General features: G+C 36.1%; 5 protein-coding genes and 1 non-coding gene across 8 annotated transcripts; 1 reads left to right on the forward strand and 5 right to left on the reverse strand.

Annotated features, from left to right (window-relative positions):
- Positions 1-973: 973 nt before the first annotated feature.
- On the reverse strand, positions 974-3,401 carry LOC133310906 (UDP-glucose flavonoid 3-O-glucosyltransferase 7-like). Of its 3 annotated transcripts, none has more exons than XM_061511900.1 (2): positions 3,081-3,401; positions 974-2,188 (listed from the first exon to the last, which is right to left on the reverse strand). In XM_061511900.1, exon 2 carries the CDS (start codon positions 2,179-2,181, stop codon positions 1,303-1,305), a length of 879 nt encoding a protein of 292 aa, XP_061367884.1. In that variant the 5' UTR covers positions 2,182-2,188; positions 3,081-3,401; the 3' UTR covers positions 974-1,302. The 3 variants fall into 3 exon arrangements, with proteins under 3 accessions (XP_061367884.1, XP_061367882.1, XP_061367883.1); XM_061511898.1 differs by having other exon boundaries at positions 974-2,202; XM_061511899.1 differs by having other exon boundaries at positions 974-2,181; positions 3,081-3,400.
- On the reverse strand, positions 2,213-3,087 carry LOC133310907 (probable UDP-glucosyl transferase 73B6). Its single transcript, XM_061511901.1, has one exon. It carries the CDS (start codon positions 2,743-2,745, stop codon positions 2,233-2,235), a length of 513 nt encoding a protein of 170 aa, XP_061367885.1. The 5' UTR covers positions 2,746-3,087; the 3' UTR covers positions 2,213-2,232.
- A 3,961-nt stretch (positions 3,402-7,362) lies between the features above and the next one.
- On the forward strand, positions 7,363-7,495 carry LOC133310927 (small nucleolar RNA snoR111). The gene has a single exon (XR_009751507.1). It is a non-coding gene; the product is annotated as a small nucleolar RNA snoR111 (small nucleolar RNA).
- A 475-nt stretch (positions 7,496-7,970) lies between these two features.
- On the reverse strand, positions 7,971-9,492 carry LOC133310916 (scopoletin glucosyltransferase-like). Its single transcript, XM_061511915.1, has one exon. It carries the CDS (start codon positions 9,490-9,492, stop codon positions 8,056-8,058), a length of 1,437 nt encoding a protein of 478 aa, XP_061367899.1. The 3' UTR covers positions 7,971-8,055.
- Positions 9,493-17,486: 7,994 nt separating this feature from the next.
- Positions 17,487-18,914, reverse strand: LOC133310897 (scopoletin glucosyltransferase-like). Its single transcript, XM_061511888.1, has one exon. The coding sequence runs from the start codon at positions 18,912-18,914 to the stop codon at positions 17,487-17,489; it is 1,428 nt and encodes a 475-aa protein (XP_061367872.1).
- Positions 18,915-22,606: 3,692 nt separating this feature from the next.
- LOC133310898 (uncharacterized) lies at positions 22,607-24,065 on the reverse strand. Its single transcript, XM_061511890.1, has 3 exons — positions 23,992-24,065; positions 22,845-22,973; positions 22,607-22,742 (listed from the first exon to the last, which is right to left on the reverse strand). Exons 1-3 carry the CDS (start codon positions 24,063-24,065, stop codon positions 22,607-22,609), a joined length of 339 nt encoding a protein of 112 aa, XP_061367874.1.
- Positions 24,066-25,056: the final 991 nt, after the last annotated feature.

Genomic DNA, 25,056 nt, shown 5'->3' on the forward strand with positions numbered 1-25,056 from the left:
TGCGGAATCCGTACAATATATTTTGACCCCAGCCAGGTCAAATACATAGTACTCGAGATGCATATCCGAGTTAATAGATATAGTGATATAATTCATCTCAGATGGAGAAAATCTTGATGAGGTTTGAAATACTTGAAAATATATCTAAGTTATCAAACAAACCTAACGAATAGGTATGCAAAACCTCATTATCAACACAGGTAGAATAAAACTAACTAAACTAATTAAATTATAAAAATAATATAGAAAATATAAAGGATTCACATTAGGTCCGTGATCCCAACTACAAAAAGAAAACTAGCCAGACATATCTGACTTTAACAAATCAAAATAGTAAAAAGAATTCATAATAAAGAAAGAAAAGAAAAAGATGAAGAAGAAAGATCAATGGTCTTCAATCTTCAACTCCGTCGGAATCCTGATCTCCAGCGTGAGTCTCCTCCTCTGAATATTGTTGCCTCTATCGAATTATCTTTGTGTTTCCAAAAGATGCCTTTTTATAGGGATGAAAATCATATCTTTTAATTTTCCATCATATCTTCAATGGAATCTTCGCTATAATCTCTAAACATATATTCGATTCAATACTTCAAATCTTTTCCTTCTTAATTAATGGAAAAATTTTCTTAAAAATATTCAATGAAGATTTGATAAGATCTTAATGATTCAGAAATCTAAAGCAATCTACTTGATCTCTCCAATTTATCTCTTTATTGAGCTGAATTTACTGTAAAATATCAAAAATCTTATGAGAATATTATTGAGAATAAAATAACAATTTAATTATAATTTTCATAACTTTTAAATCAATTTCATGCTCATATTGACCCTTAATACATATTAAATTAGAGACTCATCAATAATCATACACCTATCGTTGCTGTACATAAAGCGGTTGCAGAAATGATTTTACCTATATATATATATATATATATATATATATATATATATATATATATATATATAGGTCAGGATCATTGTACACCAGTGTTAAGTTACACTCTCAATCTTGACCATTGATCCCACTTATATCCAAAGACTCTAATTTTTTAATAATATGAGCCATTGGATACAAGTGAATCAATGATCAAGATTGTATGTAAGATTTCTAACTCTTACATTAATATAAGAATATCCTGCCCCTATAAATATATATATATATGGAAAATTTTATCATACGATGATAGAGAATAATTATATCTGATTTGTGCTATACCTCACTGCATACATGAGGATATACTCCACATCAATTGGACATATTGGAGGTAGAGCACATAAATGCAGAGTATTTTTATGGATATATCAGTGCCTGAGCGAGCCCAACTCCTCAATTAAAGCATTCAAATCTGAGTTAGATGATCCTCCTTCTTCCACAGCCCGCCTAGCTAGCTGTGAAAGCAATTTCGCTTTGTTCCTCAGTTCCTCTGCTTCCTCCCCTTCCATTATCCTCTTCACAGACTTCTCCACTGCCTCCCATTTAATAGTATCCCCCACCAATCTGACCCATTTTTTTGCTCCAACAGGTACACCAATTTTAAGTACCTCAGTCACCAACTTCTCATTGTAAAATTCTGCACCCACGGGCCAAGTGACCATTGGTACCCCAGCACTCACTCCTTCCAAAGTTGAATTCCATCCACAATGAGTCACAAACGCTCCAATTGCTTCATGGTCAAGAATTAACACTTGAGGTGCCCATCCTCTTATAATTAGTCCCTTCCCTTCCATTCTCTTCTCAAATCCTTCAGGTAGCCATTCCTCTCTCTCTTCTCCATCTTTTTTGCTTTTCCTCACGACCCATATGAATTGTTGACCTGAAGCCTCAAGACCCGTAGCAATGTCTCTGAGTTGAGAATCAGGAAATTTTACCAGACTTCCAAAGCACAGGTAAACAACTGAACTGGGTTCCTTCATGTCAAGCCATTTTAGGCACTCATGTGCATTGATAGATACCTCTTTTCCTCTATGTGTTTTTTCTTCAATATCTGTGTTGCTAAAAGACAGTGGACCAATATGCCATGTTTTTCTTCCAAGCACCTTCCTGTAATGATCTGCATATACCTCCTCAAGTTCATAGAAGCTGTTAACAACCACCCCATAGCACCTCATCTCTGACTCCTTCATTTCCTCCAACAATCTGGTGAAGCCTGTCCTCTCGGGATTCATTTCAAAAGGTGGCATCTGCAATCTTGTCATTTTAATCTTACCCGGAAGATTAGTAAGGACAAATGATTATGAATCAGAAGAAACATTATTGTAAGGCTCGTAAAGTCTCATACATGCCATAGCACACAAGGAGAAGAAACTAGTCTCGTGGAACACAAGCCTAGGAATTCCAAATTTGGCAGCAGAATCAGTTGCCCACAGGAAAAACATATCAGCAACAACACAATTTGGATGCTGCTGAAGCAATATTTGCTCGAGGGGCTCTTGTAGCAATCTAGTAGCCACATAGAAGGAATGAAGTAAATCTGGCGAAGGGATTGAGTCAATATTTTCGCACCCTTTAGGTAAACCAGCCTCTGCACAGGGGAACTCAATGGTTTGGATATGAATCCCGTTGCTAATGGTTTTGGATTTTCCAATGACTTTGGAGATGAAAGATGCGTTGAGGGGAGTGGTGATTATGGTGGCCTTGACACCCTTTGAAGCAAATAATTTGGCCATGTCAACGGTTGGTATTATATGGCCATCAGCCAAGAAAGGGAAGAAGAATATGTGTAAACTGTGATATTCATCACCCATCTTTTTTCACTAAAACTGAACAAACAAACTTATAGAGTTTTGCCCCCCAAACTGGAACTTAGTAAGTAATAAGAAGGAAAAGAGATGGAAGGAGAGAGGGACACTAGCCTAATGCCTATGGCATGAGAAGGTTAAGAATTTATAATTAATAAAAGGAATGGAATCTGTGGTAATGATTATACTTCGAAGGGAAATCTGATTCGTTATTCTCATCTGTATTCTAGATTACGTTTTTAACAACTCAATTATATTTCACTTAAATCTATTACTAAATAGTACTTGAGCGAAAATGAAAACCCGTTTTAATAAAGTGATATACCGCAAGGAGCGCTCACCTGCAAATTTCTAGTCACGAGTGTTGTAATTTCCTCAGAGACTTCGCGGAGAATATTTTTAGTGCACGTTACCTTCGGTGGAATTGCTACCACATGGCCATTCTTCTTAGCAAGAATTATTGCAGTAGGAGAATTTGAAAAGCATTATGTCATTAAGATTTTCAAGGCTTAGCTAAGGCTTAGCTCAAGACCCCACTACCCCATATGAATAAATAATTTTTTTTTAATCACTGTCTTATTTTTATCAAATCATTAATACATAATTTATTTTAAAATTAGATAAGAAAATAATTTGATAAAAAATAAAATACCTGTCACATTATGAGTGAAAGATGCATCAAATTTTTGGTGCATCCATAGAACTAATGAAATTTTCGACATTGCGATTGCGAGGAGGAGCAGTAAAAAATTTCATTTATAATATGATATGTATTTTATTTTTTTCAAATTATTAATAAATAATTTATTTTAAAATCAGATAAAAAAAATTAATTTAATAAAAAAATAAAATACATATTATATTATAAATGAAAGATGTACCAAAATGTGAGTGTACCCATGTAGCACTGAAGGTGTTCTCGGAGCAGTCACTGATGCACATGCATACACTGATTTGGGGAATTGGGCTGGTCTCTTTTTTTTTTTTTCCTCTCTTCTCTTCTCTCCTTTTTCTCTTTCTACTTTTTTTCTTTCTCGAGACCAATGGGCCGGGAGTTGTGCATTTTCTCTCCTGATTTGGAATATATAGCGTGTCATTGTATGCGTAGAAGTCGTTGACGCTTTTGTGTTGAAGGATAATAAATGAGTGGTCAGATATATTATAAATTGTGTGTTTGGATATACGTTTCAAATTATGATTTTAGATTATTTTTATTTTATGAAATTAAATTTAGTTAGTCACTAAATTAGATTTGTTTTAAGATATAAGAAGGGTGAAAATTAATAACCTTATATCATTATTATTTTAATTTATATCGTAAATTATTTAGCTCTGTACTACCCATCAAATAAGTAACTATATAACCCAATGGGTGTAGCTCAGTTGGTAATTTGACGCTGAGTTAGTGGGATTGGATATGTGTTCGATTCCCGCTGAATGCATTCTTGGGGTGGGGGCTGAACCTTTAGCCATCATTGTTCCTCCGCACTCCGGATTAGTCCCATAGCCGGCTCAAAGAGTCGAAGCTCGTGGGGATACCGGAGGGAGCCAACTCGTCTCAAATAGATAATTAGGGTTGTGTAACTCCAAAAAAAAAAAAATAAGTAACTATATACAAAATTATCTCGCAGCTTAATTATTTGTGTGGCTAAAAAAATTAAACATTGTAATTTTTATAAATGATTACAGAATTAATCTCATTTGCAAAGTATTTACCAAACTAATGCAACTAATTGTGCATTTGCCCCGAATATGTGTCAAAACATATGTGCAACTAACTAGATGCATCCACCTGTCGCAATCTACACCGTACATTTCAATTATCACTTCCTCTTTCTCTTATATAAGCCTCTCTCCTTTAAACATTTTCCATAACCTTTTTCCATTTCTCTTTCTGCATATACTCTCTTTTCTTCAAACTTTTCTATTTTGTTATTTTTCTATAGGGTAATACTTCTCTTGCATAAGAGAAGTATTATCTCATACTCAAACAATAGTTAAGAGAGAGAAAAAAGTTGAAGATGAGAAAGAAAAAAATCTTGTGGAGTCTATTTGAAAAATGTGAGTGTAAGAGATAATAATTTTTTTATGTAACATAAGAAAAGTAATTCTCTTTTCTATATATATTAAAAGAATTTTATGTTTGTTATATTACATGATGTAACATAACTTTTATACACACAATTGAGAAGAGAGAAGAGAGAGGAGAGAAAAGAAAGGAGAGAAAAATTAAGGAATGAAACCCACATAAAATTATGTGTGTAGAAAAATTATGTTACATTATGTAACGTAACAAACATAAAACCCATATTAAAAAATGAGTTCAAATTCAAATTTTGCTTGTGTGATTGTCTACTATAACTAGAGGTGGCAAAGCGGGTTGCCCGCCCCGCCCCGCCCCAGCCCGCCAAAAAGCGGCCTGGCCCGCCCCGCCATTGAAGGTGGGCTACATATCTCAGCCCGCCCCGCCCCGTTTGGGCGGGCAGGGCGGCCAAGCCCGTCACATTTTACACTAAAAATTAAAAATTAAAAATAAAAAATCAGCCCGGGCGGGCTGGCGGGGCGGGCTTGACGGGCAGCGATTTTAGAAAACTCAGCCTGCCCCGCCCCGTTTGGCGGGCGGGGCGGGCCGGCTCGGCGGGCTCAGCCCATTTTGCCAGCTCTAACTATAACAGTAAGAAATTCAAAGGTCGGAGGTGGGATCATTTTTAGGGGCGAGAAAATGTCAACACAAATTAAACGCATCATAACGATTGAAGAATTGCATCAAGGTAACCAGTTTATTTTCCAATTGACACCTAGATCCTATTATAATGATGAATACATTGGTCTATGAGATGCACATGGGAATGGATGTAATCTTTGAATAGTTAACAAAAATATTTTTTAGAGTTATATGAGGATATTTGTGAAGCAAAAGATTTTGCATCACCTATTTGGTCACTAGCTCTCAATTCACCATATGTTGCATTATCATTTGCTCCTCCAATAGTTAATAGAATGACCACATTTGATGAAGATGAAGATAACTCTACTTGGATAATGGATAAGATGACAACAACAATGATGAAAATATAACAATTAAAGATGATAGCTTTCTTGCCAAGGATGCTAGTGCTTTAGATAGTGATGTATATCATGCTTTGGGTGGTACTCAAATCCTACAAAAGATGCAACCTCCTGTTCAAAGCCTTCATCAAGCTTATGAATATGAGTTCCTAAACTCCAAGCTTATAAAATTTTATTAACAAAATAATTGGTACAATTCAATACAATAAATATATATTAATCTAAAAGGATAGGTTATTCTTCCTACTCTTATTTTGTCTATCTTTATCTACCCCTTTCAATATCGTTAGATTACAATCTCATCCAATGGTGGAGATTTACAATATAAAATAAATTCTTTTACCCCTTTCTCTCTCTCCCCCACTGCCTTATGTTATGGAGCTAGGTAGGCTTGTTGTTGAGCGTAACATAGAAAGAACATAGATCGTTTCTCCACTTCAAGGTGAAAAACAAGATAAGGAGAAAGAGATAAGTTGATTCGTTTCAAATTTCAATAACAAAGTAGAAATGTTACGGTAATCGTGGATTAATTCAAATGAAAGATTATTCGTGGTTTTCATTTTTTTGTAATTTTGTGATTTGTGACATATTCAATTATATCATATTCAACAGAGATACTCATCTATTGATGAGCATGATTTATAAAAGCGGAATTAGTTTCTTTTATTGCAGAAGAAACTATTCCCCTGCAATATATTTTGTATTTGCAACATGAGAAAATGCAAAATGTCTCCTAGGAGTCAGGAAATTCACAAGTCCTTGTATAAAATAACATTAAAGTCTACAACATTATATAGAATTGAATGTTAACCCATACATAGATAACATAGGCAAAAAAATTAAAATATTACATTTTTAATAAATAATTATGAATAAGTTGAAGTTTTGAATCTATTTACGAATCTATTGCACTCATTCACGCTCAAATTAGACGTGACTCCCTGATCACTCACGCCTAAAATGGGCGTGAGTCAGACAGCCTAATTTCGTTTTCTCTCTCTTTATTATTGAATCGACGAGTTTTTGACTCATTTTCCTTCTAACGTTCTTAACCCATGGTTGTTGATTTAATTTCTTTTAATCTCATTATCTGTACCCATTTTTCGTTTTTTTCTCTTGTTCTTCAAGAGGGTGTGTGTAAACTTGAAAGAAGAGAAACCCTTTTCAGAGTGCCGAGTGGAGAGATTGAAGATATTACAACCTCACGATCTGTATAAGAAACCCCAAACCACTAATCTATGATCCATAAACAGTTCCACTTGCTCAAGTCTGTCACCCCATTCTGCTGCAATATATCAGTACCAATTGTCAAACACGTTGAGCTCGTGATCTTTGTTGCCAGAGTGTTCCTCATACTATCCAACAACTTCAAATTGAGGGCATTTGGCACGGAACCCAGTGGTGTGTTGTTTAAAATCTGCACCCTTTCACAAAGCACTTCATTGTGTCACTAAACTCGTCCTGCAGAACAACTTCATAAGAGTATTTTACCTGCGACAAGTAGTGGAACCAAAAGAAAAAGGAAAAACGGAAAAAGAAAAATAGAACACTAAAAACAGAGACGAAGAGACTGTTCAAAGTGTCTCTGCCATCGCGTGAACAATGAGGCAACACAAAACCAAATGGGCGAGTCATCGTTTCAGTCGTCCTTTGTTTGATTGGCGAATCGATCGTTCCTCGTCTACATTAGTTTATCTACCCTTAGCTATTACCAAAAAAAAAAAAAAAAAAAAAAGAGATGAAGAAGATGAAGGAGAAACGATCCTTTTTTACATGAAAACAAAGGAGTTTTTTAAGGGGGAAAATGGTCAATAAATCATCGTTATCTCATTCTCATCTTTCCTGTCCCCATGTCACGTCCAACTAAGGCGTAATTTCCTTTTGAATTACGCCTAAGAGAGGCGTGAGTGATCATTTCCCAAGTTCAAATTAGTCACGCCTAATTTAGGCGTGAGTGTCTTGTGGGTTACGCCTAATTTAGGCGTGAGTAGTCACGCCTAATCAGGGCGTGACACACTGCAATACATGTGTAAATAATTTCAAAACAGTAATAAATTCGTAATTTTTTAATTAAATTACAATTAATTAATTATTTTGCCAGATAACATATATGCAACATACGGAATTGAATGTCAACTAGTACACAGATAACATAACATAACAACAACACACGCAACATAAGCATAAATGACACATTTTGGAAGGAGAGCACGTAACATACATATGCAGAGTATTTTTATGGATATATCAGTGCCTGAGCGAGCCCAACTCCTCAATTAAAGCACTTAAATCTGAGTAAGATGATCCTCCTTCTGCTACAGCTTGCCTAGCCAGTCCTGAGAGCACCTTCACTTTGTTCCTCATTTCCACTGCTTCTTCCCCAGTCATTATCCTCTTCACAGCCTTCTCTACTTCCTCCCATTTAGTGCTATCCCCCACCAATCTAACCCATTTTTTAACACCAACAGGTACTCCAATTTTAAGGACTTCAGTCACCAACTTCTCATTGAAAAATTGCTCTGCAGCAACAGGAAATGTGACCATTGGTACCCCAGCAGTTACAGCTTCCAAAGTTGAATTCCATCCACAATGAGTCACAAACGCTCCTACAGCTTCATGTTCAAGAACCAACACTTGAGGTGCCCAACCTCTTATAATCAGTCCCTTCCCTTCCATTCTTTTCTCAAATCCTTCGAGTAGCCATTCCTTTTCATCTTCTTTGCTTTTTCTCACGACCCATATGAACTGTTGCCCTGAAGCCTCGAGACCCATAGCAATTTCTCTAAGTTGAGAATCGGGGAAGTTTGTTACACTTCCAAAGCATACATAAACAACTGAATTGGGTTTTTTATTTTCAAGCCACTTCAGCCACTCATGCTCATCAATAGATGCCTCCTTTCCTCTATGTGCTTTTTCTTCTGTATCTATGTTGCTAAGAGACAACGGGCCTATATGCCACGCTTTTCTTCCAAGTACATTCCTGTAATAATCTGCATAGACTTGCTCAAGTTCATAGAAGCTGTTAACAATAACCCCATAACTTCTGGCCTCTGATTCGCGGCTTTCTTCAAAGAAACTGGTCATGTTTATGCTCTCATGAACCACTAGGAAATCTGGCAGTTGATTCCTTGTCATTTTAATCTCACCTGGAAGATTAGGAATGACAAAGGACTCTGAATCAGAACAAACTTTATTGTAAGGCATGTAGAGTCGCATGCACTCAATAGCACACAAAGCGAAGAAACTAATCCCATGGAACACGATCCTAGGAATTTCGAATTTGGCAGCAGAATCAGTTGTCCATGAAAACATCAAATCAGCAACAAGACAATCCGGGTGCTGCTCAAGTAACAGTTTCTCAAGGGGCTCTTGTAGGACCCTAGTGGCCTTAAAGAAGGTAGGAGACAAATGTGGTGAAGGGACTGAATCAGCATTTTCACATCGTTCAGGTAAACCAAGCTTTTCAGAGGGGAACTTGATGGTTTGGATATGGATCCCATTGCTATAAGTTTTGGCTTTTCCTATGGCTTTGGAGATGAGAGGTGCGTTGAGTGGGGTGGTGACTATGGTGGCCTTAACCCCTTTTGCAGCAAATGCTTTGGCCATGTCAACTATTGGAATAATATGGCCATGAGCCAAGAAGGGGAAGAAGAATATGTGTAAAGGACGATTATCACTACCCATTTTTCTCGCTTGTGAAGCGAATTCGGATTTTGCACACAAACTGTATATTAAGGAGTAATAAGAAGGAAAAGGAAAATGAATTTGAGCGCAGAAACGCTTGAGAGAGAGAGCGCGCTTATATACAGGAAAATGTGTGTATCATCTAAAGGATAAAGGATGAAAAGTTAAGAGATAGACAAAAGAGAAGAGAAAGTGAACAAAAAAATATGAAAGTGTGGGTCTGACGATAAATATTTTTCTCTTATATTTATTGAGTTATCCCAATCTAATTGTCTCCATGAGGTTTCTCACGATTCTCACAAACTTCGATTGTCTGAGCAGATTATAAAATTAGTTCCAAGTGCGGGTATTTAAATTCTTCCCAAAAAAACCATATAAAAATGGAAACAAAATCCTTTCTTTTCCAGTCTCTCAATTTTCCTTCCTATCAACCAAGCTGCCACAATTTAATATAGTTCGCTTGAGGATAGAGCATTTATATACACATTTCACCAGCAATTGAAATAAAAGGGTATTTGAAATATTATTAAATCGTATTTGAATCTGTACATAGGGGTCTCTATTTATAGAGACTTCTTGACCTAATTTTGACCTAATGGGCTTGGCCCAATATACAAGTAACGGACTAAATAAATACAAATAAATGACTACATAATTACTAATAAATGACTACATAATTACTATTTACAACAGCAATAAATGACTACATAATTACTAATAAATGACTACATAATTACTATTTACAGCACTCCCCCTCAAGTTGAGAAATAGATATTTATCATTCCCAGCTTGCTAGCAAGTTCTTAAAATCTATCTGAAGGAAGCCCATTTGTCAATAGATCAGCTAATTGACGCCCAGTGGGAATGTATGGAGTGGTAATCAACCCGCTATCAAGTTTCTCTTTGATGAAATGGCGGTCGACCTCAATATGTTTAGTCCGATCATGTTGAACTGGATTATGAGCTATACAAATAGCGGACTTATTATCACATAGCAGCTTCATAGGTCCCTCACATTTTATTTTTAGATCATCAAGTACAATTTTCAGCCACAGTAACTCACAAATTCCTTGAGCCATAGCTCGAAATTCAGCATCTGTACTTGATCTGACGACCACATCTTGTTTCTTACTTCTCCATGTCACCAAGTTACCACAAAGAAACATGCAATAACCAGTGGTAGAACGACGGTCAGTCACGGATCCAGCATAATCAGCATCTGTGTAGACTTCTAAAGATAGATTGTCATCACGTCGGAATAACAACCCTTTACCAGGAGTACCTTTCAGATACTGAAGAATTCTCTCTACTGCCTGCATATGTTTCTCCTTTGGATCGTGCATAAACTGACTGACAACACTAACAGCATAAGCTAAGTCTGGTCTAGTATGGGCCAAATATATCAATTTCCCAACTAGCCGTTGATATTGTCCTTTATCAACTGGAGGACTCTCTTCTTCATAGCCCATCTTGTGATTCTGCTTAATAGGAGTATTAGAGGGTTTACACCCGAGCTTTCCTGCTTCTTTGAGAAGATCAAGAACATATTTCCTCTGGCTGATAAAGATTCCTTTGCTCGAATGAGCTACTTCTATCACTAGGAAATATCTCAGTTTCCCAAGGTCTTTGACTTCAAACTCAGAGGCAAGCCGTGTTTGCAGAATCTGTCTCTCCACAAAATCATCACATGTGATAATAATATCATCAACATATACAAGGAGCACAGTAAGCTTCCCATTTTGGGAGTGCTTGAAAAAAAGAGTGTGATCTCCTTGACTTTGTTTATATCCTAAGGTCATCATAACCTTAGTAAACTTTCCAAACCAGGCACGAGGTGACTGCTTCAATCCATACAAGGCCTTTTTTAATTTACAAACTGTATTTTCTCCCTTCACAGAATCAAAACCAGGCGGAATTTCCATGTAGACTTCTTCTTCTAACTCACCATTGAGGAAAGCATTCTTCACATCAAATTGGTTTATATCCCAATTGTAATGGGAAGCAAGGGATAACAAAACTCTCACCGTATTCATCTTTGCAACTGGAGCAAATGTTTCTTCATAATCAATGCCATAGGTTTGAGAGTAACCTTTGGCAACTAATCGAGCTTTGTATCTCTCAAGAGTTCCATCAGAATTATATTTCAGGGCATAAACCCATCTGCACCCTACTGCTTTCTTTCCAGTAGGTCTATCAATAACCTCCCATGTTTTATTTTTCTCCAATGCATTCATCTCCTCTTGCATGGCTTGAACCCAATTCCTATCTTTCAAGGCTTCATGTACTGATTTTGGGATTGCAATAGAGTCTAGTGCTGAAACAAAGCTTTTGTGCTGCACAGAAAGATTAGCAGAGGAAACAAACTGGGAGATAGGGTATTGAGTACAAGAGGGACAGAAGGGACAAGATTTCTTGGGACAAGTTCTTTTTCCTTTTCTAAGAGCAATGGGTAAATCATCAGAATCAGTAGTAATGGGTAAGTCATCATGATCAGAAATATGAGATTCAGAACTTACCAGTGGTTCAGACGATTGAGGTTGCTGCTGAGACAATGTGGGCTGTTTCCTTCTTTCAGGTTTCATAATCTTTCGTATCTCTGGTGTACTTGATGTATCAATCACAGGAGAATCAGTCACAGGAGGATTACTCACAAGAAGATCAGACACAGGAGGAACAGCCAAAGGAGAAACAGACACAGGAGGAACAGGACCAGGTGGAGGATACACTGACATAGGTAAAGGAGTAGACACTGATGATTCAAACTCAAAGAAGGGAGGTGATGAGATTTCTGGTGAAGGATTCTCCCCCTGAAGATGAGGACCTTGGAAAAAGGACTCAGATTCCTGAAATGTAACATCCATAAAAACAAAAAATTTCCTACTACTAGGGTGATAGCACTTGTAGCCCTTCTTATCAGGAACATAACCAAGAAAAACACATTTAATAGCCCTAGGGTCCAACTTACTGCGATGATGTTTATGAACATGAACAAAAGCAACACACCCAAACACTCGTGGAGGAAGACTCATCATAGTTGGAATAGAAGGAAAAAAAGAAGTCATAGAGTGAATAGGACTTACATGGTCAAGTACCCGAGTGGGTAAACGGTTGATCAAGAATGCTGCAGTAAGAATAGCATCTCCCCAATAGTATTTGGGTACATGTGTCTGAAACATTAATGCACGAGCCACTTCAAGAAGGTGACGATTTTTTCTTTCAGCAACCTCATTCTGTTGGGGGGTGTCAACACAAGTAAGTTCATGAATCATACCGTTATTTCTTATAAATTGGGAAAAGCTATGATTAACATATTTAGTACCATTATCTGTTCTAAGTCTCTTGAGTTTTTTACCAAACTGGGTCTCAATCATTTTATAAAATTGAAAGAACAGTTGTGGTACCTCAGACTTTTCACGCATTAAGTACACCCAAGTTACACGAGTGCAATCATCAATAAAAGAAACAAATCATCTATTTCCAGAACCATGAGGGACTTTAGAGGGACCCCAAACATCAGAATGAATAAGATCAAAAAGTTCAACACTCTTAGTAATACTAGAAGGAAAAGACACACGATGATGCTTAGCAAATTCACAAACATCACAATGAAAAGACTCAACAGATTTAGACAAAAACAATGACGGAAATAAAGATTTGAGTAAACTAAATGGAGGATGACCTAAGCGCTTATGATGAAGCCAAATCAAAGAATCAGCAGTTGATTGACCATGAGACATCAAGATGTGATTTGTTACTTTATTTGCAGGAGATTGTGACACCAGATAGTACAACCCACCTTGCTCTTTAGCATTACCAATCGTCTTCCCCGTGGCGAGATCCTGAAAAACACAATGGGTAGGATAGAAGGTTACAGTACAATTCAAATCTTTTGTAATTTTATGAATAGAAAGAAGATTCGTGGAGAGTTTAGGAACATGAAGAACATCCTTAAGATGTAAGGACTGCTGTAAGTTTATGTCACCAGAACCCGCAACTGATGTATGAGAGCCATCAGCTACGGCTATTGTATGAGTTCCAATGGTAGGATGATAAGAGGTAAAGGAGTCAGCACAACAAGCCATATGATCAGTAGCACCAGAATCAACAACCCAAGAATGTTTAAAATCATTACATGAAGAAAGGAAAGAATAAGTTTTGGAGCTCATACCAGTCATAGTCAAAGCACTAGTATCAGATGGCTTACTCATAGAATCAAGAATGGTTCGGAGCCGTTCCAACTCATCTGGACGAAATGCAGGTTGGGTCTTATTAGGTGTAGGAGTTATTTCAGAGGAAGTAAAATGCGCTTGACCACGCAACTTTGCCATCTTTTCTAAGACAGATTGCTTTCCATAAAGGCGAAAGCATAAATCCTTGATATGACCTGTTCTTTTACAATAAGAACACCATCGATCATCTCTCTTAGGTCTAGAAGAGGTACCATCATAAAATTTTGAAAAAGAACTCCTTTGAGAAGAGGCCATACTGCACAGAAAATGGTCAAAGAAAAGCTCGAAGAAGCCAAAAAATCACAAATAAATATCAAACGATGTCCGATCAAATAGAGGAGCACAAATCCAGAAAGAGGATGAAAAACCACCGGGAAAGGGTCCAATCGTGATGAAAAGATGCTGTCTTGTGATGAAGAATAATGGAGACGATGAACAGTAACAGAGATCCAGTATAACAGAGATCTTCTCGGTCCAAGAGGTCCCCGGAAAAAATCCGGTGACGGCTGATGGCAGCGAGAGACTAAAAGAATAAAAGGTTCTTGTTCTAAAGACAATAGGCGCGGAAGCAGAGCCCTCAGGATCGAGAGCTCTGATACCAACTTGAAATAAAAGGGTATTTGAAATATTATTAAATCGTATTTGAATCTGTACATAGGGGTCTCTATTTATAGAGACTTCTTGACCTAATTTTGACCTAATGGGCTTGGCCCAATATACAAGTAACGGACGAAATAAATACAAATAAATGATTACATAATTACTAATAAATGACTACATAATTACTATTTACATCAGCAATAAATGACTACATAATTACTAATAAATGACTACATAATTACTATTTACAACACCAGCATTAACACCCTATTGATATAAAGGTATCACTGTATTTATTTATTGATATATCATATAAAGGAACAATCACATCGCCTAAACAAAAAACAACACGCCCCCTCACGCATGAGCCCTTTAGGCTAGAAGCGTGGAATTGCACAGGCCCAATTTTTGGTTTACCTTCGTGCTTTTCATTTTAATTCCACTTTAAAGTGGGGGACAATGAGGCTCTGATACCATATAAAGAACCTTGGGATACACCACCTCAAAAGTTAGCTCAAAGGGTGGGAGTGCCCAAGGCCTTATAAAGGTCATATTAATTACTCATCCAATCAATGTGGGACTATATATATCAACACCCCACGTATCTTTAGAAAGTGCAGCTGGACTAAGGATGTTTGGTCCCATTGGATTGATGACAGTTAATTCGCAATTTTATAATGTTGACCTGGATTGTTGGATCAAGATGAACCTCAGTCGTAAATGCCAGCTCAATACTCTAAAGTCGGAACCGAATTTTTGGGGTTGTCTGCTAGAATATTTGGAAGGAGAGGAACAACCTTATTTTCAATGCCAAAAGCCTAAACCCCCAAGATCTGTTTTACCAGGCTTCTCTTCAGGGAGCTGTTGCTGATGACTGGAACACCCATTGGTTTGATCTTCCTCCTGATGGCTGCAGGGAGCTGTTGCTCGATGATATCAGGGGACTGGGTTGAATCCTTAGCTTGTAGTCTGTTTGTTTATTTCGTTTTGTTTCCAAAAAAAAAAATTTAACAAACAATGTACTAAAATAAATTCTTTCAAAAAAAAAAAATATAGAAACAGTTGTGTCATACATTTTTATAATTGATTTGCTTTATATACAAGAAAAGATATTCTTATTACCAAAAAAATTCGTTACCAACTCACTACTTATCTAATTATTATTGGATCACAGAGAGAGGATACTGAAAAGTTTGTGAAGAAAGAGAAAATGTTAATCCAACAATAATTAGATAGGTAGTGAGTTTTTTCGGTAATAAAAATATCTCCCTCTATATACAAATAGTTTTTTTTAGAAATTTGGATAATGAGAATTGATTTGATTTTATAACAAATCTTTTTTTACGAAAATTATAAAATAATAATTGATATCATTTTAATAATTTTATAATTATAGATATACACACACATATATATGTCTAAATTTGCAATCAAATTTAAATAGATTTCATTTTCAAAATTTATACTATATTTTATAAAATAATCAAATTGATATAAAAATTAATTAACATTTAAAGTATTGTCTATACATAATAATAATCAACTATGGAAAAAATTATACCTTAACTAAATTCAGTAATTAAAACTTCAATTATTATCGTTTTATGTTACTTAAAATTGTATTTATAAACTATGTATGGGAAGCTTTTGTTAGGGAATCAATTCACTTCTCTGAAAATGAATTTAAAAATAAAATAAAAAAAGTCTGCTGATTCTAATGTTATATAAAAATAGATTGTTTAAAACTATGTGATAAAATGAATATATGAAGAATCTTAGTCATGAAAATTTAATATTTGATTAATTAAGCGGCTAAATGGAGAATAAAAAAAAGGAATTGATTAAACAAAATAAAAAATTCGGTAAAGAAAATTTATTTATATCTCCAAGCTTCATGTTACTCATCTCATCACAGGAGAACATGTCTAATCGGGGGCATCGCAGTTCAATTGAATGGAATGACCCTTTCTCGTTATAATAAGAATTTTGATCAAATGGATACCAAAAAAAAAAAAAAAAATTGATCAAAAGATTTTGCTTTTAACAATGAAAAAATTATTCTCATAGATAAATTTTTCCTTTTACACATTCTTCGAGAATCATATCATCTTTTTTATTTATTTATTTATTTTCTAAATAGTGAAGTCCATAAATTTATTTCTATGATATGAGATAATTTATCTCATTTAATATGAAATTAATAAAATCATTTAACAATTTGAGGAAGTCGGAAATCAACTTTCATTTTTCTATCCCAATTTTAAAGAACCCAAGGTTCACGTCCCTAGGTCAATTCCTGCCCCGTGTTTTCGCCAGTGATTGTGCCATACTTTGAAATGCATGGTTTAGACTTTAGACTTGGTATTTGGTAGAAGGAAAAAAAAATTTACTAAAAAAATATAATTACTAGCAAAGAAAGTAAGTTTAATAGGAAAATTAAAAAAAAAATTATTTGGTTGAGTAACATATTACTAAAAAAAAAAATTGAAAATTGTAAGTTGTACTATGCATATGTTATTTTTTGTCATTTATTTAGTTTTCTTCCGAATATCATGTTGAAAGTTACATTCTTGTACAATGAATATGTTGATTTTTTACATACAATTAACAATGCCTGAGAAAAAGCATAAATTTCTTAATATCTTCTACCGAATAGGGACAACAGAAAATGCTACTCAAGAAATTTTTAAATATCCTGAACCAAACGCCATCTAGAGGACCGAAAAGAATTAAGAAAGTTAACAGTAAATTTGAAAGACTAAATATAGCATGAAAATCAAAATAGAATAAAAGACATTTAAATTTCAGAAAAAACAAACTTACGTGTTAGAACTTAGAGGAGAATGGTAAAACATAACGAAAAAGTTATTACTTTAAATTTTTTGAGTTTAATATTTTTAATTTATCTCTTACACATAAAAAAAATATAATTTATATATATATATATATATATATATATATTTTTATTCTTCCCAATATAAATCTCACATATTTTTATATATATGATTTATCTTTTATAACAGACGAGTAATATTAAACCATAATTTATTATAGGAATAGATTAGTTTCTCTTATAAAGACAAATAATATAGCAGATTACAAATTATACTACCGACATAGATTAATATGATGTTCACAAATCACAAACAGAACAAATTTCGTTGTCTAACACAACTGCAATTCCTGAATAAGAGAGTTCAAATCAGAGTAAGATGATCCTCCTACTTCAACAGCCTGCCTAGCCTTCTGGGCAAGCGACCTGGCATTGTTTCTGAGTACCTCTGCTTCTTCTCCGACCATTATCCTATTCAAAGCATCCTCTATTGCATCCTTCTTAACACCACCTCCCACTTTCACACCAACAGGAACCCCTATTTTAATGACCTCGGTCACAAACTTTTCATTGTAAAACTGCTCTGCACACAAAGGCCAAGTGACCATTGGCACCCCACCAGACACCCCTTCCAATACTGAGTTCCATCCACAATGTGTCACAAACCCTCCCACTGCTTCATGGTCCAAAATTAACACTTGAGGTGCCCAACCCCTTATGATTAGTCCCTTACCTTCCATTCTTTTCTCAAATCCTTCAGGCACCCATTTCTCCTTCTCTTCTTCATCTTTCCTGTTTTTTCTCACAACCCATATGAATTGTTGACCAGAATTCTCCAAGCCCATTGCAATTTCCCCTAGCTGAGAGTCACTGAAGTTAGCCATGCTTCCAAAGCAAACATAAACAACGGAATTGGGTTTCTTGGAGCCTAGCCAATTCAAACACACATGTTCATCAATGTCAGCTTCTTTTCCTCTCTTTGCTTTTTCTTCATTGTCCCTATTGCATAGTGACACCGGGCCTATATTCCACGTTCTCCTTCCAAATACCTTCCTGTAATGATCTGAATAAACCTGCTCCAGTTCATTGAAGCTGTTCACAACCATCCCATAGCTCTTAACCTCTGATTCCCTAGAATCGTTCAACAACCGGGTTAAGGTTTTTTCCTCATCATCTTTTCTACTGAGCTCTGTCAATTGCATCCTTGTCATTTTGATCTCACCGGGAAGATTGGGAATGAGAAAGGCCTCTGAGTCTGATGAAACATTCTTGTAAGGCTCGTAGGTTGTCACGCAAAATGAAGCACACAGAGAAAACAAACCTGTTCCGTGGAAAACAAGCCTTGGGATTGAGAATTTAGCAGCAGAATCAGTTGCCCATGGGAAAAACATATCAGCAATAAGGCAGTGTGGTTGTTCTTCAAGCAAAAGCTGCTCCAGGGGTTCCTGCAGCATCATGGTTGCTTTGAAGAAACTATGAAGCATATTTAGGTTTTGGATTGAATCAGCATTTTCACATCCTTCAGGTATGCCAAACTCAGCACAAGGGAACTTGATTGTTCGGATACCAATGCTATGGTGAGGAGCTTTTGTTTTCTCTAGAGTTCGGAGTATAAGAGGGGCGTTGAGTGGGGTGGTGATTATTGTGGCTTTGACCCCTCTTGCAGCAAATAGTCTTGCCATGTCAATGGTTGGTATTATGTGTCCTTGAGAAGGGAATGGGAAGAAGAACATGTGTAGGTGATGATCTACACTACCCATATTGGTTGCTCAAGTTTGAATTTTGCAATATGCACTTAGGGAGTTGTGAGAACTAAGAGGAGGAAAAAATGTGCTTGAGGATTGGCAAAGTCATGAAAGTATTTGGTACTTGTTGTTTAGGTTTCTCCCTCAATTTATGGAGAAATAACTTGGCGCTTTCAGACAAGGAGTATGCTTGCTGATTCCCAATTGGATTCGGATCTTTGGATACTAGACAGGTCATAATAGCAATAGTGCTAAGGTATTGACACATAACTGCATAGAGCATGCTACCTTTTTGACATGCTCTAGAAGGAGATAACATTTGATAACATTATAGTGCGTGTTACCTTTAGATACTTATATTAAATTATTATATTGAGTATAAAACTAAGATTTGTTTGTCTCATGTTACATACCATAACAAACATTTTTTATACACTATAAAAAGGTGTGTCATTATTTTTTTATTTTTTATTGTTTTAAAATAAGTGATCTCACAATTGATGTATCAATGATATGGGATTAAGACTTTCCTACAACATAAGATTTATTTTTCTCATAAAACTAATGTTATATTAAATTATCAAAAAAATATTTCTGCAGTTACTGCAGATAAGTTATCTGCATTTACTTTCAAAACGATGTCATTTTGAGATTGAAATATTAAAAAATTATAATTATAAAGACTATATAATAATCCTAAAATAAATTAAAAGATAATTAATTTTTTCATTTTACATGAGAAAATTTTCTCATGTTATACACACAATACATGAGTGGGATCCATAAAAAAGTGACAAGACAAAAAAAAGTCAAGATGGGACCCACTCATGTATTGGAAATGTAACATGAGAAAATTTTCTTATGTAAAATGAGAAAACTATTTCTCAAATTAAAATTATAAAAATATCATGATTTCTATCCCAAAATAACGTCGTATTGGACTTACTGCAAATAATTTATCAATTACTTCAGAAAAAGCGAACCCTTAAATTATCATGCATTTTTATTTATATAGAGAAAAAAACAAATGAATAAAACAATTAAACAAGTTAAATAGACTTTTTGAACTTGTTCGCTGTTTACTAGGACCACATCTTCTCTGTTATAGGTGCATCAATCAGTGAGTGTGATGGTAATATTTATAGTAGGGGATATATTTTTCTCATATTGCATCAAACAAGTTGTCGCATGCAACACGCAAAAAAATAAATAAAACTCACTTTTTTCTTTCTCTCTCTTTTTTCTAGTAGATTCTACTCACTTTTTTATGTGTTGCATGAGACAAATTGTCTCATGCAATATGAAAAAAATATTTCCCTTATATTATATATTACCGTTAATATATAATATAAAATATAGAAATTATTTTTTTCCTCTTTCTAGTATAATAGCAATTGATATGGCATATTCGGAACAGTGACTAAGATATCACTGTTGGCAAAAAAAATTATCAGACTGTTAAGCTAATAGTAAATTTTTCCAAATATCACGTAGCATATTTCGCTACACAGTGTAGCGAAATATGCCACGTCAGAATGCACAGAACCAAAAATGTCACGTGTCAAACAGGAAGAATTTCACTATACTGTGTAGTGAAATTCTTCCTATTTGACACGTGGCATTTTTGGTTCTGACGTGGCATATTTCACTGTATTGTGTAGCGAATTATTTGCACACATATTTTGCTATACAGTGTAACAAAATATGTCATGTGACATTTTGGTAAAATTTACTATTAAGATGACAGGCTCGTAAATTTTTTTTGGCAAGAGTATCAAAATGGTGACTGTTCCACATATTTCTATTGATCCATTGTACCTACTCTCGTTGGCAGACCCACGTTATTGCACTTGATTGCATGTGCACACAGTAATTTCTAGAAAAAAAAAATTATCTTTTTTACTAACTCTGCATGCTTGTTTATTTTTCTAACTCACAAAGTATGTTCTGGTAGCGGGTATATGTTGTCAGTGTATTTAATAATACATAATTATATAGAAATGGATTGTCCATTTTAGGATTTTATAAAAATTATTGATTATTCTCAAAGATTGACGTAATTATTGTTAACTACTCTTAAAGATTGACAACATAATTATTGTAAGAATTATTTCATAATTTTCAATTCTGATGGATACATCTATAGATATTTTAGTAAAGGTTGTTTCTCTAATTGATTTATGTTTGATTGTAATTATTTTATTGTAATAATTTTGTCACTCTTGATTATTATTATTTTTATATTAAGTTGAAGTTTTTTTTTATATTCTTTTATTTTTTTAATATATTTAAAAATTTAGAAAAAAAAACTGGAAACATTATATACAAATTTTCATCATTAAATGTGGTGATATAAACAATTTTTTTTGAATCTGTCGTTACACCTGTAACACCCTAAATTTTTCGGTCTACTAGGAACAACGCTCATGCTCCCTAGATTACCGTTGTATATTAACATTGGTCTGTTCTAGAAGCTGAGGCGGCTAGTGATACTGACCGTGAGTTCGGTCAATAAGTGACACTGAACGTGAGTTCGGTCCATTTATTCATTTTATTGTGTTTCGAATAAAAAATGAAAAATAAACCTAAGACAGCTATTATACAGTATTATTAGTTTGATCTAGGTGGGCCAATGATACTGACGGCCTATTTATTGTGAAATACATTAAGAAACAAGGGTAAAAAATAGTAAATAAGTTAAAAGTTAAAGTGAAGAGAGATAGATTATTCGTACTGTCAATTATTTTTATTATAAATTCATTATTACTTTAATTATTATTGGATCCCATTTTTTAGTTGATAATATTTTAAAAAAATTAAAGAGAAAAAAAAATTAATATACTCTTCAGAATATATAATTATATTAGAATGATAGTAAATTAATAATAAAAATAATTGATACTATGAATATCCTATCTCAAAATTGAATAATAAGTAGGGCAAAGCATGTGCAATGGCTGTAGCAGTTAGCTAGGCAAACTACACAGACACAGCACACAAGAAAAGGAAGAAAAAAATTCGCATTCTAGATAGTTTTGTAGTTAAAGAAAACAAATTAAAGCAAAATAAAGAAAAGTTTGGTGTGCATGACAATCTTTTCGGAATTTTTTTTTTAATTTATGTTTCTGTAAACAAAAATGGATAAAAAACTAGTTTGGTAAAACCGGTTTATTTTTTGGAAAAAATATTTGTGCATTTACTGCAGATAAGTTATCTGTATTTATTCCCAAAACGACGTCGTTTTGGTATTGAAATCTTAAAAAATTATAAATATAAAGACTATTATAACCATGAAATAAATTAAAATTACAAAAACACCATGATTTTCGCCCCAAAACGATGTCGTATTGGGCTTACTGCATATAACTTATCTGCAATAACTGCAGAAAAAACGAACTCTTATTTTTTTTGTTCCGGGGAAGAACGTTTTAATTTTTGTGTTGGGGAACAGAAAAAACAATCAAAAAATATCTGCTTTTTATTTCCGGGCAAAAAATAAGAAACACTTGTCTATCTTAATCACTCTCCACCTCTACCATCATCACCACCACCACCATCATCCCGACACGACTACCAGCACCATCGTCGTCACCGCCATCGTACCACCATTGCCTTCGTCGCCACCATCACCATTGCCTCCACCCATCACTACTACCATGTCACTGTCACCACAACCGCCGCCACCACCATCATCGTCACCACTACCATCACCACCACCGCCACAAATCACCACAACCATCATCGTAGCCATTGTCGCCACCACCACCACTGCCACCATCATCACCATCGTCACCAACTACCACTACCATTGCTACAGCCATTGCCGCTACCACCACTCCACCACTGTCACCATCACCACCATCATCACCAACCACCACTGCCGTCACCACTACCACCATGCCATCACCATCACCACGTCACCGCCACCACCACCACCACTGCTACCAACCACCACCATCATCGCCACAACCATTGTTGTCACCATCAGCACCACCGCCGCAGCCATTGACATCACCACTGCCGCCACCACCGCTGTCGCCACCGTAGCCATTTACATCACCGTTGCCGCAATCACTTTCATCACCACCATCACCATGTCATCGCCACTACCACACGCCACCATTACCACCACCACCATCATTGCAGCCACTGCTGTCACCACCACCATCATCGTCATCACTATCACCGCCACCGCCACCGCCATCACAACTATGCCACAACCACCGCCACCATCACCACTACCACCATTGTCGCTGTCACCACTACCATCAGCCACCACTACCACCGCCGCTGCCATCATTACCACTGTCGTCGCCGCAGCCACTGCCGTCACCACCACCACCACCACCATGCCGCCACCACCATTGCCACCATTACCACCACTACTGCTGCAGTCACTGCCGTCACCACCACCACCATGCCATCACCACCACCACCATGCCATCACCACCACCACGCTGCACCACCATCATATAAAAAGAAAAGTGATTATCCGAAAAAAATTTATGTTTAATAGGAATTATTTTTTATTATATTATTTGTTGTGTTATCAAACACAATTCTCATTATCAGAGTAAAAATTGAACATGTTATCAAACACATTTTTTCTCCGAAACTGTTCCAAGGCACAAAAATAGAAAAGAATTGTTTCTTTTCAGAAACAGTGCCAGAGAACAGAATGGTTGTCATGCACACCCTAAATGGATAAAAAACGCGTTTGGTAAAATTGGTTTATTTTTTTGTTCCAGAGATGAACTGATTTCAATTTTGTGCTAGGCAACACGAAAAAGAATAATTCTATTTTTTTGTTACCAGGCACAAAATGAGAAACACTTATTTCTCTCAATTACTCTTCACCGCTATCATCACCACCATCATCCCGACATGACCACAGTGATCATTTGTCGCCGTCGTTGTACCACCAATGTCGTCGTCACCACCTCCACAACGACAACGATGCCACCGCCACCATCACAACCACCACAACCACGATGTCATCGCCACCACCTCCACCCATTACCACTATCACCAATGCCACCACCACTACCATCACTGTCACCACCAACGTCACCACCACCACCATTGCTATCACCACACCATTGCCACCACCACGACGCCGCCACTTCCACCACTGTCACTAACCACCATTACCATCGCCGCAGCCATTGCCATTACCACCACCACCATCACCAACCTCCACTATCATCGCCGCCACCACCACCACCACCGCAATCGCTATCACCACGCCATTGCCACCACCACGACGCCACCACTTCCACCACCGTCACTAACCACTATTATCATCGTTGCAGCCATTGCAATTGCCATTACCACCTTCATCATCACCAACCACCACCACCACCATTGTCGTAGCCACTGCCATCACCGCCGTCGCCGCCACCACCATCATCGTCACCACCATCAACATCGTCATCGCTATCACCACGCCATTGCCACCACTTCCACCACCATCACTAACAACTATTACCATCGACGCAGCCACTGCCATTACCACCACCGCCGCAGCAGCCACTGTTATCACTGATGGGACGAAAATTTGTTCCCATCTAAGCCTATTTTGATGGTAAAATACCGTTCGTTCCCTCACCTAATGAGCAACTTTAGCACTAAAAGCACATGTTTTATATCTTTACTACAAAAACATAGTGGGGAACGGATTTGGAACATTAAATACACCTGCTTCACTTACTCAATCTTTCTGACCACTTTTCAGGAAACGTTGAAAAGAAGTTTCCAATTAAGCATAAGTGGGAAGCAATCAACCAAGGAGAAATGTGTGCAACAGGGAATAAACGGTTCCTATTGGCTGAAAAGGAAAGCAAGGCATGAGGGAGATCAGAAGGAAAGACAAATCTCAACAATAACTGTCTCACCCAGCCACTTGCGCCCATCAAAGCACTGTTCACACCGCCCCTTTCATGCAGTCAAGAAAACAACTCCAAGGGATTTACATGCTTGCCATTCACTCTTCTGCCTATAAATAGGACGTTCCAACACGAAGACAACCATCGAATTCCTTAAGAAGAGATCACTTAATTTATTTTATAGTTTTCTTTGTAGTTGTATAGTTTTAACTTTAGTTAAGTGACAACACTTCTTCTTCATTTTGTATCACCCACTTGAGACTCTTCACGAG

This window comes from Gastrolobium bilobum, unplaced genomic scaffold, assembly GCF_033153095.1.
Source record: "Gastrolobium bilobum isolate Gb01-03AN ecotype WA unplaced genomic scaffold, APGP_CSIRO_Gbil_v1 utg1988, whole genome shotgun sequence".
Taxonomy (NCBI): Eukaryota; Viridiplantae; Streptophyta; class Magnoliopsida; order Fabales; family Fabaceae; genus Gastrolobium; species Gastrolobium bilobum.

Excerpts from the sequence above, each read along its gene's own strand:
- LOC133310907 (XM_061511901.1), bottom strand. The coding sequence starts at position 2,745 with ATGGGTGATGAATATCACAGTTTACACATATTCTTCTTCCCTTTCTTG.
- LOC133310916 (XM_061511915.1), bottom strand. The coding sequence starts at position 9,492 with ATGGGTAGTGATAATCGTCCTTTACACATATTCTTCTTCCCCTTCTTG.
- LOC133310898 (XM_061511890.1), bottom strand. The coding sequence starts at position 24,065 with ATGGCTGCGGCGATGGTAATGGTGGTTAGTGACAGTGGTGGAAGTGGC. Across the intron at positions 22,974-23,991 it reads GTGGTGGTGGCAATGGTGTG|TGATTGCGGCAACGGTGATG; the intron begins GTGATAGCAATG and ends TGGTGATGAAAG. Across the intron at positions 22,743-22,844 it reads GGCGATGATGGTGGTGGTTG|TGGTGGAGTGGTGGTAGCGG; the intron begins GTAGCAGTGGTG and ends TGATGGTGACAG.
- LOC133310906 (XM_061511898.1), bottom strand. The coding sequence starts at position 2,196 with ATGACAAGATTGCAGATGCCACCTTTTGAAATGAATCCCGAGAGGACA.
- LOC133310897 (XM_061511888.1), bottom strand. The coding sequence starts at position 18,914 with ATGGGTAGTGTAGATCATCACCTACACATGTTCTTCTTCCCATTCCCT.